Below are 16,421 nucleotides of genomic sequence, written 5' to 3'. Positions count from 1 at the left end.
ATGAACTGCAGCACCTGTGAATGGAGTGGTTTTTTTTACGTGCGGCTCCAATCTATACCCGCATCAAGTTTCATCGCGTGTTGTCATTTGAAAGCCGCGCGTGTGGAATAATTGGGGAGGAGATCCTATCCAACGTGACCGTTTTGGTGATGGGATTGGATTCGGGTTTGGTTTCGGTTTGATGAATGAAACTGATACTGTCGGAGATCGGTTTTGGTTACCCTTGCGGATTGCGACTACAAATACTCACTGGTTTGCCTCGAGGGACTAAAGTGCGGCGAGTGGCCACGCGGTATGTTGAGGTCGACCATGTTGGAACCGGTGCTGCTGGTACTGGAATTACTGCCTCCCCCAGCACCTCCCCCGGGCACAGCACTGGTCGAGCTGCGGAGTCGGGAGTTACGCTTGAAGTCCGATGCACCGGCACTGGACGTCCGCCAATGCTGGATGCTGGTTTTGGCTGAGTTGTTGTAGGAATACCGCGACGGCGACGAGTGTGGGCTACCGTGATGCCCCCGGTACGGGGGCTCACCTAGACCGTTGCCGGAACCATCGTAGCTGGAAGGACAAGAAAAAGTTGAAAATTAATTTTCACGTTTATTTTTAAAGCAACAATGCAACAATTGGAAAAGTTCAAGTGTTACTTGCACTGGAGGTAGAAGTACCCAAAATCCAATCCAGATAATTCACATTACCCGTTTATATGTAACAATATACTCAATAAAAAAAATCACGTTTGGTAACCCTAGCAGCATTGAATTTACCTTTTCAAAGCGCCATTCTGTCTCCCTACGTGTACCATTCCCAGAAACAGCACAGTGTCTGCCCGGTTCAGTGTTGGCATATTGACTACTCACCGATGATTTATTTATATATTCCCATATTGAATGCAGAAATTGTACACCGCATCTCAGTTGCGCGTTTCCACAAGATCGGTTGCAAATCGCGATCAGCATGTGGTTCAGCTTCAAAGTGTATACCATTCTGACTGATCCTGCATTTGTTGCGATTTTTTTCGGCATATATGCCCCTGGGGTTCGATGCAAGCAAAAAGAGCACCATCTCCCAGATGAAATGAATCTGAGCCGTATAAACTTTATCAAAATAACAGCGCGATCTGAGATTTCTTTGCGTTTGATGCTTTGTGTGTGTGTGTTTTTTTTTTGTTTTAATTTAGAACCGATGAAACAAGCCCCGGCTCAAGTGGCTTGGAAGCTGGAGAAAAGATAAGAACCGAGAAAGAAGCAATAACCATTCAACATCACGCAAATAGCCGTCATTTGGATGCTTGAAATTTATATTGCAAAACGAAGACCACAGAATGATTCACCAAATCGTCCGTTGGCAGGCATTATAGTTGGCAACATTTTGAAATAACAATAAAACACAGCCGATTCATTGTCCTTTTTGCAGCCTCCGCAGATTCGTGGCTGGCCACTCGGCGAGAGGATCAGAAATCGACGCGCAACCCCTCTGGAAAGTGGTTGAAATATGGAAATTGAAACGGGACAAATGTGATAAGTCCATGTGGAACTGGAAGATAAAACCCACACCTCTAGCCACGCGAATGGGACGGACAGTCAGTCAGTAAGCGGTAAGGTCATCATGGTGTGTAATTGATGAACCTGCATGCAACCGAACCGAGTCGAGTCGAGCCGAGACGATGCAAACTGGGATGAAACTCAACCTTCACGCCTTGTTTTGTGCAGTCGAGTGGGAAATTGAATTTAATGAAGCTGAAGTGTCAATTTGGATGCGCCTTTTGTGCTAAACCAACCTGGAAGACCTTCGATCTGTTCGATGGAATTAAGCTGCGAAGGCGTTAGTCAATACCGATGACGGTTGAGAGACGTTTATTGATTTTGCTTCTGGATTACGATGGGAATAAGTGCATTTGCTATGGGAACTTGACAAGCCCTCTCTGCAGGATATATTCAGTTGTTTGTCCGAGGACATATCAATATAAGTTGTTTTGATTATTTTGACGTAGACTACATCTTACGGGAAGGTACTGGGGGTAAATCAAAATTCTAAAATTGCGACCGTCACGAAAAGGTGTAAGGTTTTGAACACTTATAACTTTGTCATTTATAGATGAAATTGAAATACAAATGCACCAATCGATAGTTAAAAACTCTCAAAATTTGCTGCAATAAATGCTTTTTCAATTAAAAAAAAAAAAACTGTTGAAAAATTTACAAATAAAAAGTGATAATTTTATCATTTATGAAATATACGTTCTTTCCAAACCCAGTGGTCATAATCGAGTACCGTAAAACGGGGTATCTTTGATAATACGGGTAACTTTGATAGTATAATATAAAGATTAAATTTACTCGCTGCGATTTTTCCAAATTTGAAACTTTGGTTCCATATTGTAGGTTTCCGTTGATATCGTATATAGTTTTTATCTAGTATGTGCAACATATCAGGCATAACATTTGATAACGGCACAAAAGCTTTTGTAAACAAACTTTCTACGGCCCTTTACACTCGAACCGAAGTACGCTCACGCAAACCAACAACATCTTTGGATAGGGGCAACTCTCACCTTTCCGAAAGTGGTATTGGTTTGCGTAGGCGTACTTTGGTTCGCGTGTAAAGGGCCTTAAAAAGTTTGTTTACAAAAGATTTTGTGCCGTTATCAAATGTTATGCCTGATATTATACAAACATATTAAAAAACAATTTTAGTGTTTTTCGCCTGTTTGAAAAAAACACTCAAACCATTACTTTTGAAATGTATTTCTGATATAGCCATAACAAATCCAATGTTGTATTCCTATTGCTTATGAGGTTTTCTGATTATATACTCATTCAAAGTTTAATATTTCTTGAACTGAATTGTTTAAGTTTCACCCATTTTTTTCTACATTCATCGAGCATTATCAAAGTAACCCCAAATCAAAATACTGAAGTTCGGTCACAAAACTAAAAAAAATGTGTAAATCCTTTAATTTAAGTTAAACATATTACTAACGAATTAACTCTTGGATCCTCAGTACTTGTTTTAAAAATATATGATTTGAAAAACATTCATTGCTGCAAACAATATTTAGAATATACTTTAAAAAACTATCAATGTTACCCCGTTTTACGGTACCACTTTGCTGCACATCGATCTGTTTGAATCTGAAAAGTTATAAAACAACGCTGTTGTCGTGCTTCAACTCACAAAACCATTTTGGAAGATGGCCAAAATTTTGAAAAATAAGTCGAGACCGATCCCTCCGCTTTCCTCTGATGACCAGAACTTGGACCTATCCCTACTCATAACCCCAGTTGAAAAGGCCAATGCCCTTGGCAACATTTTGTGATTTCTTATAATCTTGGTCAAACCATGGTGAGCCCCCATGAGCCTACCGTACTGAAGGCAATGTCTAGAGTCGCTGACACCCCCGTAGTAGTGCATGATGATAGTAGAATTTCGGCTGATGAGGTGATAGCAGCTATTAGAAGCACTAAAAACAAGAAGGGTGCGGGTATGGATGGTGTAGTCAACCTCGAGTTGAAAAACTTGAGCATTGACTTCTTGAACCATCTTACCCTTATCTTCAACAAATGCTTGGAGCTTGGCTACTTCCCTGCATGCCGGAAGTTAGCCAAAGTGATTCCAATACACAAGCCTGGCAAAGATCCTACCAGTGCCAAAAGCTATCGCCCCATCAGCCTCTTGTCCTCCATTTCGAAGCTATTCGAAAAGTTGATACTCAGCCGTCTGCTGGTGTTTTCAAATGGTAATAACATGTTTCTCAAAGAGAAATGCGGCTTTAGGAAAGGCCACTCTACCATCCACCAACTCGCACGGGTTACTAACATCATCAAGCGGAATAAGTCCGTTTCCAATACATTTGCCATGGCATTGTTGGACGTCGAGAAGGCGTTCGACAATGTCTGGCATGATGGTCTAGTGTACAATCTGCATCGATACAACTTTCCGATCTACCTCGTGAAGATCGTCAAAAACTACTTGTCGGGCAGATCATTCCAGGTCTACTTGAGCCATGTCCCCTCTGATAGGTTCAACGTTGATGAAGGGGTATCTCAGCCTATCCTATTGAACATTTTCACGTCAGACGTTCCTCCCCTGCCGGGTGGTGGTTTCCTGTCTATGTTCGCAGATGACACCTCCATCATCTATAAGGGTCGAGTGATCCGTGCTCTGGCGAGTAAACTACAATCAGGCCTGGATGTTCTGTCCGACTATTTGAAGATTTCAAGGAAGATTTGTATCAATGCAGCTAAAACACAAACCAATCTGTTTCCACACTCGAATTCAACTCGGCTTGTTCCACTTGCTAACGTCAAGGTCCATCTTGATAGCACTCCCATTGAATGGTCGAGTGAAGTAGTTTACCTTGGTCTCACCCTCGATCAGGCATGGAACATCATTTATTATCATTTCATGCATTCATTTATATTCATTTGCCTCTAACTTATTAAATCAACAACATTCCGCAAAATGATGTATAGAGCTTTAGTATATTTTGTTATTAGCTACAACTTTTATCCAAAACTCAAATCTGTATCTCTTATGCATCACGAATTAGAGCTGGCAGAACTTGCTACTTTTTTTTTCAAACTGTGAAATACATTCACTGAAAAACAGTAGTTGATTCTATTCGCTCTGGTTCGTCATGCATAAGAGATACGGATTTGAGTTGTTGTAGTTAATAACAAAACCTACAAAAACTCCATACATCAATAAGCGGAATTCTGTTGATGAAAAAAGTTGAGGGGAAATGAATGTACATGAATGCACAAAATGAATGCAAATGATTTTCCATACCAGCCCTCGATAGCAAATTGCTATTCCGATCCCATGTGGACAAGACATCCACCAAGTGTAACATCTTGATCAGGTTGCTCTACCCTCTGTTAAACAGGAAGACCACCCTGTCCCTCAGAAACAAGCTTGCTGTCCATAAGCAGATCATTTGCCGGCTATTGAGTATGGTATGCCAATCTGGGAGAGTTGTGCTAAGTGCCACCACCTGAAGCTTCAGAGGATCCAAAACAAGATCCTCAGAATGATCCTTAACAGTCCACCGCGAACTCGTAATTCTGAAATTCACCACCTGGCCGGTCTTCAAACACTCCAGGAGCGAAAGACTTCCACGCTGGAAAGATTCAGAGTCGCCTGTCTGGGATCAAACCACCAGATCATTTGTGATTTGGCAACCTAGTTTAAGTTGTTAGGTAGCTTCCTGTGCTCAAATAGGTAGGTTATCAAATTTTTAAATTCAAACGAAAACAATCCCATAAAAGGGTATCCTGTAAATTAGCGATAAACGCAATCATCACATTAGAATAACTAATTAACTAGATCCAAGATGAAGAGCCAAAGGCTAACCAATTGAAATGTTAAAACAAATGTTGAAACATAAAAAACCAAAAAATAAACGTAAATTTTACTACTCTAACATAACCCGAGCAAAGTAAACTAACAACTTGATATCATCTTGAAAACAAGTCTTGTTATTCCAGATATCATTTTGTTTTCTGTTGTTATCGCATAACTAATTTAGTTATCAACATCGACTAATTTTGTTATCATTTGTTATCATGAAAGAATATGGAATGATGCAAGTTTACTTTAAAACTTCAAATATTATCCGCATGGTGAGAAAAAAAAACACACTGCCAATCATGTTTCGTTATCTGCGTAAGGTTTTAATACCAAATCAATAAAATAATTTGAAATTTGTTGAAAATATTTACATGGATCACAGGATTTGTTATGTAAACGGCGCCGGTGGTGTAGTGGTAAGCGTGATTACCTCTCACCCCAGCAGGCCTGGGCTCAATCCCAGTCGGCGCCGCCGGGATGTTCTAAGGCATAACATCTCTGATCACGCCTTTCTTCTGATGGGAAGTAAAGCCGTTGGTCCCCGGTTCATGAGTTGATGGGTCGATAGGTAGGGTCCAGGTGTGGGAGCTGCCTTCCTGGCACGTCGGTAGCATTGGTGCTCAGCACGGAAAACAAGATCGACGGAAAAAACAAACCAAAGGAAAAAAAAAGGATTTGTTATCAAGATGTTTTCAATGATAACTAAATCAGTTATTTTTTTGATATCCACGGAGTAATTTTTTGTTATAATTTGTGTTATAACAACCACAATGATAACATATTCAGTTATCAAATCTTGGTAACCGGGTATCAGAACTTGTTATCAATTTGGTATGATCCTTTGCTCGGGAAGGCATTCTCTGCTTGATCGTCAAGCAGTTCAGTTCGGCGTTAGCTCGCTTTCTCGTGTTGTTCGGAAAGTCATTGTGATAGTGTAGAGAGTGCGAACACTATCACAATGAACTTTCCGAACAACACGAGAAAGCGGTTTTTTGTGTGCGTGCCCCGAAATGGGGAAGCATCGCTCGAATCCCGGTAGAGAAACAGGAACCCGGTGAAGGAAGCTCGGGTGTACCTACGGCAAACAGGTTTGCTGTTCTTCCCATCGATGGGAATACCCAACTAGCTGTGACGGAAAAGCGCAGTAAAAAGAGGAAGAAGCTGATGAAACCGAAAATGCCAGCCCAAATGCGGCAAACGCCAAACTACCACCGTTGGTAATGAAAAATGCACCTCTAAACACGCTCATCGCTAGCTTCGTGTCGCAGAGCTTCGTGTTAAAACAGAGTTCAAACTCAGTAGAATCGGAAGAAAGGTGATGCTGCGCACGAAAGCGGAATATGAGCTGGCCACATCTTATCTGAAGAAGTCTAAGGTGGAATTCTTCACTCAAAATTCTTCACGCCCTTCAAAGTGGTCATCCGAAGTTAGTCGAAGCGGAAATCAAGGATCGCTACAAGCTGGCCCCAACTCCCGTCTTTCGGATGACAAGGAGGGACGAGAACGTCAGGAAGTATCCGGATTGCCTGTTCCCGGTGCATTTCCAGAAGGGAACGGGGACGCTCAATGCGTTGAAGGCCATCCGCTCCATCAATTCCATCATTGTCCGATGGGAGCCATACCGTGGAGGCCGTCACGACGTCACCCAGTGTCAACGTTGCCTGAATTTAGGGCACGACACCCGAAACTGCTACATCAAGCCGCGCTGTGGCAAATGCGCCCAAAACCATGTCTCCTCCGAGTGTGATGTCCACGAGTCGGAAACGGCCAAATGCGCCAACTGTGCGGATCCGAAAGCAGGCGTCCATAAGAAACCAACCAGGACGAAAGAAGGACAATACGCCGGCATTCAGAGTGGAGGACTTCCCGCCGCTTCGTTCTACACACTTAATCTAGCTCGGTAAAATCTCCTACAGTCGATTACCTCGGCATTTTCTTTTTGCTGATATCTATGCAAAATATGTATTTGTTAGCTGATATCTCAGCAAAATCTTATTTGTTAGCTGAGTCTCGGCAATTGTTTTACTGAATCTCAGCAACATAAATTGCAGAACTACTCGGCTGTTGGAATCTCAGCGAAAAAAAAATTAAGTGTGTACGCAACACGGTCAAGCAAATCCGCCGGTGCAATCCGGCCCTCGTCAAGAAACGTCTGGTGCTTCTGCTGGATAAAACTCCCCAACCCCTCCTGGATTCTGGAGACAACCATCAGCACAAAACGTCAATCCCGATCTGTTCTCTGCGGATGAGCTGATGAAGATTTTCGTCGACATGACTCTTCGTCAGTGCCACAGCAAGCCCGAACAGATCCAAGTGCTCGGTAAGTTTATTATTCAGTATGGCGTTTAAGCCGATAAATGTCGTCACATGGAACGCTTGCTTTGTAAGAGCAAAAAGGCTCGAGATAGCTGATTTCCTCCGCAAGCATAGTATCGACATGGGTCTCCTAACAGAGAGCCATCTCAAAACCGGTGACAGCTTTTGGTTGCCTAATCATAACATTATCCGGCTTGATCGTATCGACTCCAGGGGGGTGGTGTTGTGATCATCATCAAGAAAGGAATCAAGCTCTGCACGCTGCCCCATATCCGCACTTCTATCATCGAAGCCCTTAGTGTGGAAGTGGAATCACCAACTGGAAACGTCCGGTTGATCGCCGTATATTGCCCTCGTCAGTGTGCTGCTAGTAATGGATTAGGCATACAATTCAAGAATGACCTGATCACCATCACTCGCGATTCGGCATTCGGGGAGATAAAAATGTCCGACACGAAGCATGGTGGAACTATCAGCGGAATCAGAACGGACGTCTGCTCTTCGACCACTCGCACCATGGGCTGTATGCAGTGAAATTACCGGATGAACCGGCATTTATCTCTCCGGCGGGAAACCCTTCCACGTTGAACTTTTTTCTATCGAACTTTGGACTATCTAAACCGATGGCGATCAACGATCTCAGCTCCAACCACCAACCCGAGGTGGCTTAAGTCGGCATCAACGTTGCAACTGCTCAAAGCCTGCGCAAAGATGACCATCATGTTAACTGGGTGCAGTTTGGGCATGTGGTTGACAGAAACATCGATGAAAATCCGCCGCTTGACACCGTAGAGGACATTGACCGGACTCCACCAGGCCATATCCTTGGCTGACGAGACGTGTGTTCGACAAGTTCATGTGAGGGGCAAGTTTGTTGCCATTGATTCCCACACCCAATTACTGATTCGCTTGAGAAATGTGCGTAGGCGCCAGTTTCAGAGGACTGGTGATCTGATTAAAAACGTGCAATGGTCGATCTGAACAGGCAGATTGCTTCCAGAATGGACGCACTCCGAAATGAAAGTTTCGGGCGTGTTGTTTCAGAATCAGGATGATCGCTCCCGTCCATTCTGGAAGGTAGTCAAGGTGCTGAAAACTCATCCCAAACCCGTTCCACCTCTCAGAGTCGGAAATGATGACAATCGGCTCATTACCCCACAAGAGAAAGCAAATGCGATTGGCAATCATATTGCTGCATCGCATTTGCTTGGCTCAACTATCCAAAGTCCGCTCGAAAATCAGGTGACGCGATGCGTCCAAAATGTAGATTACTCCCCTTGTGCCGTGCCTCCGGAGGATAGAATTACGATTGAACAGATTTTATCAGCGCTGAAATATTCAAAGAATAAGAAGGCCTCCGGTTTTGACGCCGTATTTAACCTAATCATAAAAAGGCTTAGCATGAAAGTCTATGCAGTTTTAAATGCCATCTTCAACAGATGCTTGGAGCTGCACTTCTTTCCAAACATCTGGAAGATAGCAAAAATAATACCGATCCGCAAACCCGGTAAAGATCCAGCATTGCCGTCAAGCTACAGACCGATCAGTCTCCTCTCAGCGCTGAGCAAATTGTTTGAGAAACTTATTGTCAATAGATCGCTCAAGTTTGTGGAGAAAAACAATATTCTCCTACCAGAACCGTTTGGTTTCAGGATGGGGCACTCCATCACTCATCAGCTAGAACGGGTGATGAACAACATCCGAAGTAACAAGGCTGTATCCAAGTCCACAGCCATGGCCTTGCTAGACGTCGAAAAGGCATTTGACAATGTCTGGCATGACGAACTTATGTACAAGCTTTGTAACTTCAATTTACCGTTGAATTTGGTCAAAATTATCCGTAACTACCTTCAGCAGAGGTCGTTCAAGGTATCGTTAAATGGCATTCCGCAAGGCAGTTTGTTTGGCCCCTTTCTCTACAGCTTGTATACTTCCAACATTCCTCTCCTCGGTACAGTTGCGTGTTCTTCCTGTTCGCAGATGATACCGCGATATCAGTCAAGGGCAGAATGCCTCGCGAAATTACTAACAAACTACAACGATGCCTTGACTCCTTTGCTGAATATGCAAAAACTTGGAAAATCAAAATCAATGCCTCCAAAACCCAAACTATCATGTTCCTGCACAGGCAATCGCCCAAACTGATACCGGCACCTTCTTGCACTGTAGTCATGGACGGCACTAGGGTTGAGTGGTCTGTTGAAGTTACGTACCTTGGAATGGTATTCGATGAAAAGCTCCTGTTCCGCTCGTATATAGAAAAGACATTAAAGCTTAGTTAGGTGTTTGTATCCGCTGATTTCTAGGGTTAACAAACTGGCTGTCTACAATCAAATCATAGCCAATGCAATTTTCTACGCTGCACCGGTGTGGGAATCAAGTGCTCAAACTCACAGGAACAAAGTCCAGGTGGCACAAAACAGAGTGCTTGGGATGATCCTTTATCGTCCTTTCGACACTTGAATAACAAATTTACACGAAGAGGCAGGTGTTCCCAAAAAAGATTCCAGAATTAACGAACTTAAGACTAAATTTGCACAAAAATGTAATATATCAGAACATGCTTTGATAAGCAATTTGTATATAGTAGGTTAGGTGTATCTAGTAGTTGTAGGTTAGTTGTAGTAGTAAATAGTAGTTAAAAGTAGTCTCCTTTTTCCAATTTAAAACAAGCCAATACCACCAAGGTGGTCTTACTTTAAAACAGTCCTGATATGACTAGGAACGTTAAATAATAAATGAAAATCGAAATAAAGTTGAAAAGACGCATCTGTGTCACTTGATAATTCATATAGGAGAAATGGATGTAATGTCGGCCTAAATGCCTCTAATTTGGGCCGATACATAAATTCAGCAATCGACTAAATTTTCAATAGCACCCAAAATATCCATTAGTACCGTCCCAATGACGAGTTCATCTAGAAAATATTGATAAATAGCAGATTTTTAGTGATGGGCCCAAACTTAGATTTATAGGCCAACATTAGAGCCATTTTCCCTATGTAAAACCAAACAAATACAAGAAATATAGATCATTTAAAGTCAAAAAGTCAAAAGTCACAAACATATTAAAATTTTGACCTCTATAAACTACGTAGACAGATGTTTAGAAATTTTACGCTCCCTGCATAGACAATCGTCCATACAATTTGTAATTTATATGGACCTTAGACACTCGCCAACCCCCTTTCCCCCTAAAGTGTCTACGTAGCGTATGAACATCCCCTAATCTATTGATGTATCGTTCCTAGATAATATTTGCGTCTATAAACAAATTTCAAGCAGAACCAGGTGGTCAAACCTTGTGCACGAAAATTAAACAAGCGGGTATTGATCCTGACGGCTTCAGTATGGTGTGTTTTATGGCCAACTCTTTATACTTGCGACTTTCGGGAACCCCTTGAAACACGCATAAAACACCTCATAAATCCCGGTTAAAAATGCGTCTCTGTCCTAATGTCTTCGAGATGCTGCACGCACAAAAATTGATTCACCATCCCTACCCGAATCCAATGTTCATAGATGATCGACTGTTACTAGCTCTGGCACACGCTTTCCGCCTTCGTTAAATGTCTACAAGCATGTTTACAAGCATAATAATCCTCATGCCTTCTTAATTCAAAAGCAACATCGCAAGTCATACAAAATTCAATGGTTGATTGGTACACGATGCAGCGTGAAGCGACGGCGAAGATTTACATATGACCTAGATTTTTAAACACCTCCGGCTTCATCGGGACTCGGGACAGTACAATTTATTGTTATCACGTGTTGCAGTCGGCTCGGGCAAACTGCAGCAGCAGAATCAGTATCGAGGTTGCATGCGTTGTTCAGATTTTTTTCAGCTATCTACTGATGTGTCACGTTGTTAGTAAATTTCCTCTTTAGCCGGAAATGGAACTGGTTTGTCGGTTCGCAAACGACACACTCACGCAATTTGGTAGTTTTCGCATCGATCTGACTTTAGGTTGGATCCAAGCAAATGTATGGACCTGTCTCCAGCTGAAAATAGCAAATGTAGGGAACTTCGACATAAAAAATAGGCAGATGTAATCGATGACATACGCAAAACAAAATCGTGGGTTGGAAAAACTAGTCCGACTCTCATTGATGGTATACAGCCTCACGATACAGGCCTAGTCGCTTGAACGAGTATGAAGATCGAAATGTATCGACTTCCCTGCCTACAACTATTAATCAAGATCAGCTTTGAATATGCTACTCAAATAAACCGTGTCGTGTTCCACTTTAGATCCCACTCCAAATAAACGCCCAGTTCAGAAATATCGAAAATCGCAATATTGGTATTTCATCAGATTCTCGAGCTCAGTACTAATCTCCAGCAACTCCAAAGAGTTGCTCGACCGACCGACCAGTAGATGGTGCTGAATTGGCTGCAAAAAGGTGCTTGATGGTGCAGATAAATTTACGCTGCATTATGACTTCCTGGGCAATGGGTGTTGTACTGTTTGTTGGTGCAATCTAAATGCACCCAATATCCAGGATACCACCACCGCCGGTCGCTGTCGTAACTAGAGACATCTGACTTTAAATAAATGCTCATTTAACATGAACCAACCCGTATGGGAGGAACACAGAACCCGAACAAATGTTTGCCTGTTATATCTGCAATCGTCATCGCAAATTTGTTGCTGCTTTCGCTTCTAGCAGTCGATGCTGTCGATGCCGATGTAGTTTAGTTATTTCGACAAATTGACTGTCACGAAACTGCACCGGATTTTGTCGTTTTATTTTGCATGCGGCAAAGTTGGCACATAAGTTTATCGGAGCAATTAATCTACCCGCTGCTGGTCGCTACAACCTGTTGACATGGTTTACAACGGTCTAAAATCCACGGTTATTCGAACTTAGTGGTTGACGTTTCCGTTGGGGTCGATTTCATTCAAAAAGCGTTGAAGAAGGAGCTGAAGTTGGCACACTTGCACGCAAATAGCAGGGATGTCATGCTACTGCAATGCTCCCATTAGTGCGGGCTTAGATCACTTTTGAGAAATTTCAGATATCATAAAGAGACAACAATTCCAGTTTGCCTAACAAGAAGATGGGTTCACCCAAACACCTACAGCATTGGGTGTACGTAACGTATTACCAAATGGTGACTTATCAAAGAACAGCACAAGTTGGATTTAAAACTCGTGTAACATCCTGCTTTCAAGTAAGTGTCACCACTGCGCGTGGAACGTTGCCGTAGGTGAGTGAGTGTGTCTCGGTCAGACGGACGGATGGAACGACAGGAATAAATCAAACAACTCAATTTTGAAAATACCAGCGAACGCTTGGCAAGGGACATGAGACAGATTGTGATTTGTGGCAGCTGCTTGGTTCGCATGGGTTCAGCATAAAAATAATACGGTATTCTTGATTTAACGGGTTGAAAGATTCGTGTGGAGTTGTGTGTGAATATATTGCGGTGAATAACAGAAATGGGAAACAGCAACATTTGTCAACATGAAAATTGTTTTGTGACAGAGTTTATTTGTAAACGAAACAGAGCGCGATGCTTCTCTTTACTTGAATTTAAAAATTCGGAATTGAAAACTTGTTATAAATTTGAAAGATATTTTGAGACCTCTAAGATAGTTTTGAATTTTAAAAAAGCTTATGAATTGGTAAACTAAATAGAATTTAATTGCGTAGGCATAGGAAAAAAGTCAGGTACTCGTAGCAGAATAGCAGAACGTATTTGACACCAGCATAATTTATTTTCAGCTCTTATTCGAAACGTCAACAGATCATGACTTCCTTTTTGCAGCTCACTTTCAGACTAGTCATAACATATCTTAATGCTTATGTTATTTTCATCCAGTTATTTAATCCTTTTAGTTTTGCTTTTTAGCAGCATAATCCTAACACTATTCTTATTTAGGTACCGGGCAACATCAAAGGATGAACTCTGATTTCTAGCTTTATTGCTGACTTATTTAAAAAAACATAATGATTGCCAGCAACGCCGACTGGGCGTAGCCTAGGGCCTACCTTCCAACTAAAAAAATCCTAAATTCCTTTGACATTTATGAGGTGTCTTAGAGTTCTCTGCATCTCTCTTAAGTAATTATCGAACTAACATTCCTTCCCCATCCCCACCAGTTGCAAGGACGATGCCAGGACAGCTCTGGGCTACTTTAAGGAGAAACATCCTTTGTCTAAGAGGTAGTGCTTACTCCCAAATTACTATCTAACAGTACCGGATGGAGGTGGGTCTTCTTCTTAACAGTAGTTTGGAGCTCGTTCCACATATGAATTTGTGCAGCTTGTTCTATGCTTTGCTACACGGGAACAAATCAAATCTCCAAAATGAGAAAAATGACTCATGATTTCATAAACATAGTGTATTTTCATGAATTATATTCATGAGATCATGGGATTTGTTTGCGTAACGCACCCAAGATTTCCGAAATCATGAATCATCCGAGTTGAAATCATGAACTAAATTCATGAATTAAACTTTTAGCTTTTAAACCAAAATAAGTAAAAAATAAAATAAAGAATCAGACTGGATTTGAACCAAGAACTTTACGATCATTAAACCCATACGTTGACCCCTAGAATATCAGCACTTGTATAAGCTGGAAAGTAAAAGGCGTATACGAGATACCTTTGTAGTGCGGTGAACACGGTGTTACAGGTAACGCTTGAAGCGGTCATGATTCCGCTGCATTATAAAATCATGAATTTCCATAACGAAATCATGATGGGATGGCAAGTTTTTTTAATTTCATGATTTTTTATTCAAGAAAATGGAATCGGATTTTTTTCCCGTGTATGCTATAAAGATAGTTTTGAATTTTTAGAAGCTAGAAAACCAAGAACGCAGTCATGGATAATAACTGGAAATTCATTTACATTTAATAAAAATGTATGCAATTCGACTATATTTTTAATATGGGTTTTAACCAAATAAAACAACCTGATTAATAAAATCTGAAAAATAACAAAATCGTAGAAAAATAGTGTACTATTGAACAAATTTGTTTCATCAGGATAAAATTTGGAAAATGTGATTTGGGTGCAATCTGAATATGTTATTCTAAAGATTGTTAGCAGCTTATTCGTAAGCTACTATCTATCATTTCAAGTGGACAATCCATTTCCAGAATTTTTGTTAATTATATTGAAATACAATTGAGGGAGTACAATGACTCCTAATCTACAAATTATTTTGAGCAATTGTTTAATCTCCCTCCCTCCATCAAAAGAAAAGTAAGATTTTAAGTTATTCCCCGCTTAATAATAAAATTTAAAAAATTTAAAGGCAATTATTGAATAAAAAGTTGGAAGCACATTTATATAGATTCACCAATTTCACGTATGATCACTTTAATGATACAAACGCCTTAATAACTTTAAATCTGATGCAAAGAAAAGAAGAAAACGTCAACGCCCATCCCTCTATTGCAACCAACAGCTAACAATGTCCGAAGCAATGTTTCCTTTCCATTTTTTTTTCCTTTGGTTTCCAATGCTACCGACGTGCCAGGAAGGCAGCTCCCACACCTGGACCCTACCTATCGACCCATCAACTCATGAACCGGGGACCAACGGCTTTACTTCCCATCCGAAGGAAGGCGTGATCAGAGATGTTATGCCTCAGAACATCCCGGCGGCGCCGACTGGGATTGAACCCAGGCCTGCTGGGGTGAGAGGTAATCATGCTTACCACTACACCACCGGCGCCGTTGCCTTTCCATGTTGACCTTTATCCGTATGCCAAAGCGAATTCAATGGTGTTTCAATGCGTTAGGATGGAATCATAGCTCGTAGCCCTAGTTTCTAGTCAAGAAAGTGTGTCAGATTTTTAACAATATTTTAACAATTTGTGATTCATTATCAAACCTAACGGTATGTATGAGAAGGTGAATAAATTTGTACATTTCATTTTCCGTGAAAATCTACTTGAAAAAGTAAGAGGTTGTATCCAAGACACGATCGTAGTTTTGACGTAGGATTGCGAAAGGTAGTTTTCATGTTACAGAAAAGTATAGTAAATAATAAATTAATTTTTTAACTCGTTATCAGTGAAAAAGTTCGATAGGTTGAAATTAGGAAGCAATTTGAGAGTTCTGTTTTTGAGGTGCTTTGTCGGTGTCCATGTAGTCCATGTAGTACAAGCCAATCCTGGACGATATGTCTTGGATACAAACTCTTACTTGAAAGTTAACTCTTTTTCCAGTCATTTGTGGTCCTGAAATTGACCGAGGGGTTGGAAGCTTGGAAGCCAGTTTAGACCAAAGCTGTGCAAATTTTCCCTCGATGTACTTGGAGATGATAACGGTGCGCAAATGAAATATGTATTAGAGAAAACACATCAATCATAGAATCTGAGCATACCGGACGATACGTACGTGTATACGTTTTATGAAAAGAATTCGGCACGATTATTTTTGGCATAAGTCTCTAAATAGAAGGGGCTTAAAATTTGCATTAAAAGGCATAAAGATAGATACCGTCTGGCATGCTCAGTACTCGGTATCAATATTCAGCGAATGTGTTAGGGAACCAACTTTTCCCATCTCGGAAACTGTTCGTTTTATGATAACAAAATTACGCTTTTGCGTGCGAATTTTTGGCTTATTCAATAGACAATAAAAATAAAGAGAACTTGATTGGAAGAATTTCTTGATAAAAATTTCACAATCGCGACATATTCGCGATCAATCATATAAATTCAAGATTTTTTTTTCTTTTTTTCTAGCGTCCTGGAGAAAACCTGTGTTTCTGGTTTGAGGCTATTCGGT

The 16,421-nt window shown here is 41.2% G+C and overlaps 2 protein-coding genes across 6 annotated transcripts in view; one reads left to right on the top strand and one right to left on the bottom strand.

Annotated features, from left to right (window-relative positions):
• Positions 1-16,421, bottom strand: part of Fak (protein tyrosine kinase 2 Fak) — a 330,869-nt gene that overhangs the window by 39,898 nt on the left and 274,550 nt on the right. For all 5 annotated transcript variants that reach the window (XM_065229902.1, XM_065229903.1, XM_065229899.1 and 2 more), the window contains one exon: positions 251-558. In XM_065229902.1, the coding sequence (XP_065085974.1) occupies positions 251-558 (308 nt within the window). The remainder of the gene's footprint in view (positions 1-250; positions 559-16,421) is intronic.
• LOC135708017 (ninjurin-2-like) overlaps positions 1-16,421 on the top strand; it is a 379,282-nt gene that overhangs the window by 91,219 nt on the left and 271,642 nt on the right. The window lies entirely within an intron of this gene.

The sequence above is a fragment of the Ochlerotatus camptorhynchus genome, unplaced genomic scaffold (assembly GCF_037179485.1).
Source record: "Ochlerotatus camptorhynchus isolate MF236.1 unplaced genomic scaffold, CSIRO-AGI_Acam_v1.1 ptg000324l, whole genome shotgun sequence".
NCBI lineage: Eukaryota > Metazoa > Arthropoda > Insecta > Diptera > Culicidae > Ochlerotatus > Ochlerotatus camptorhynchus.
The sequence above is the reverse complement of the archived record's forward strand: the minus strand, read 5'-3'. Positions and strand labels throughout refer to the sequence as shown.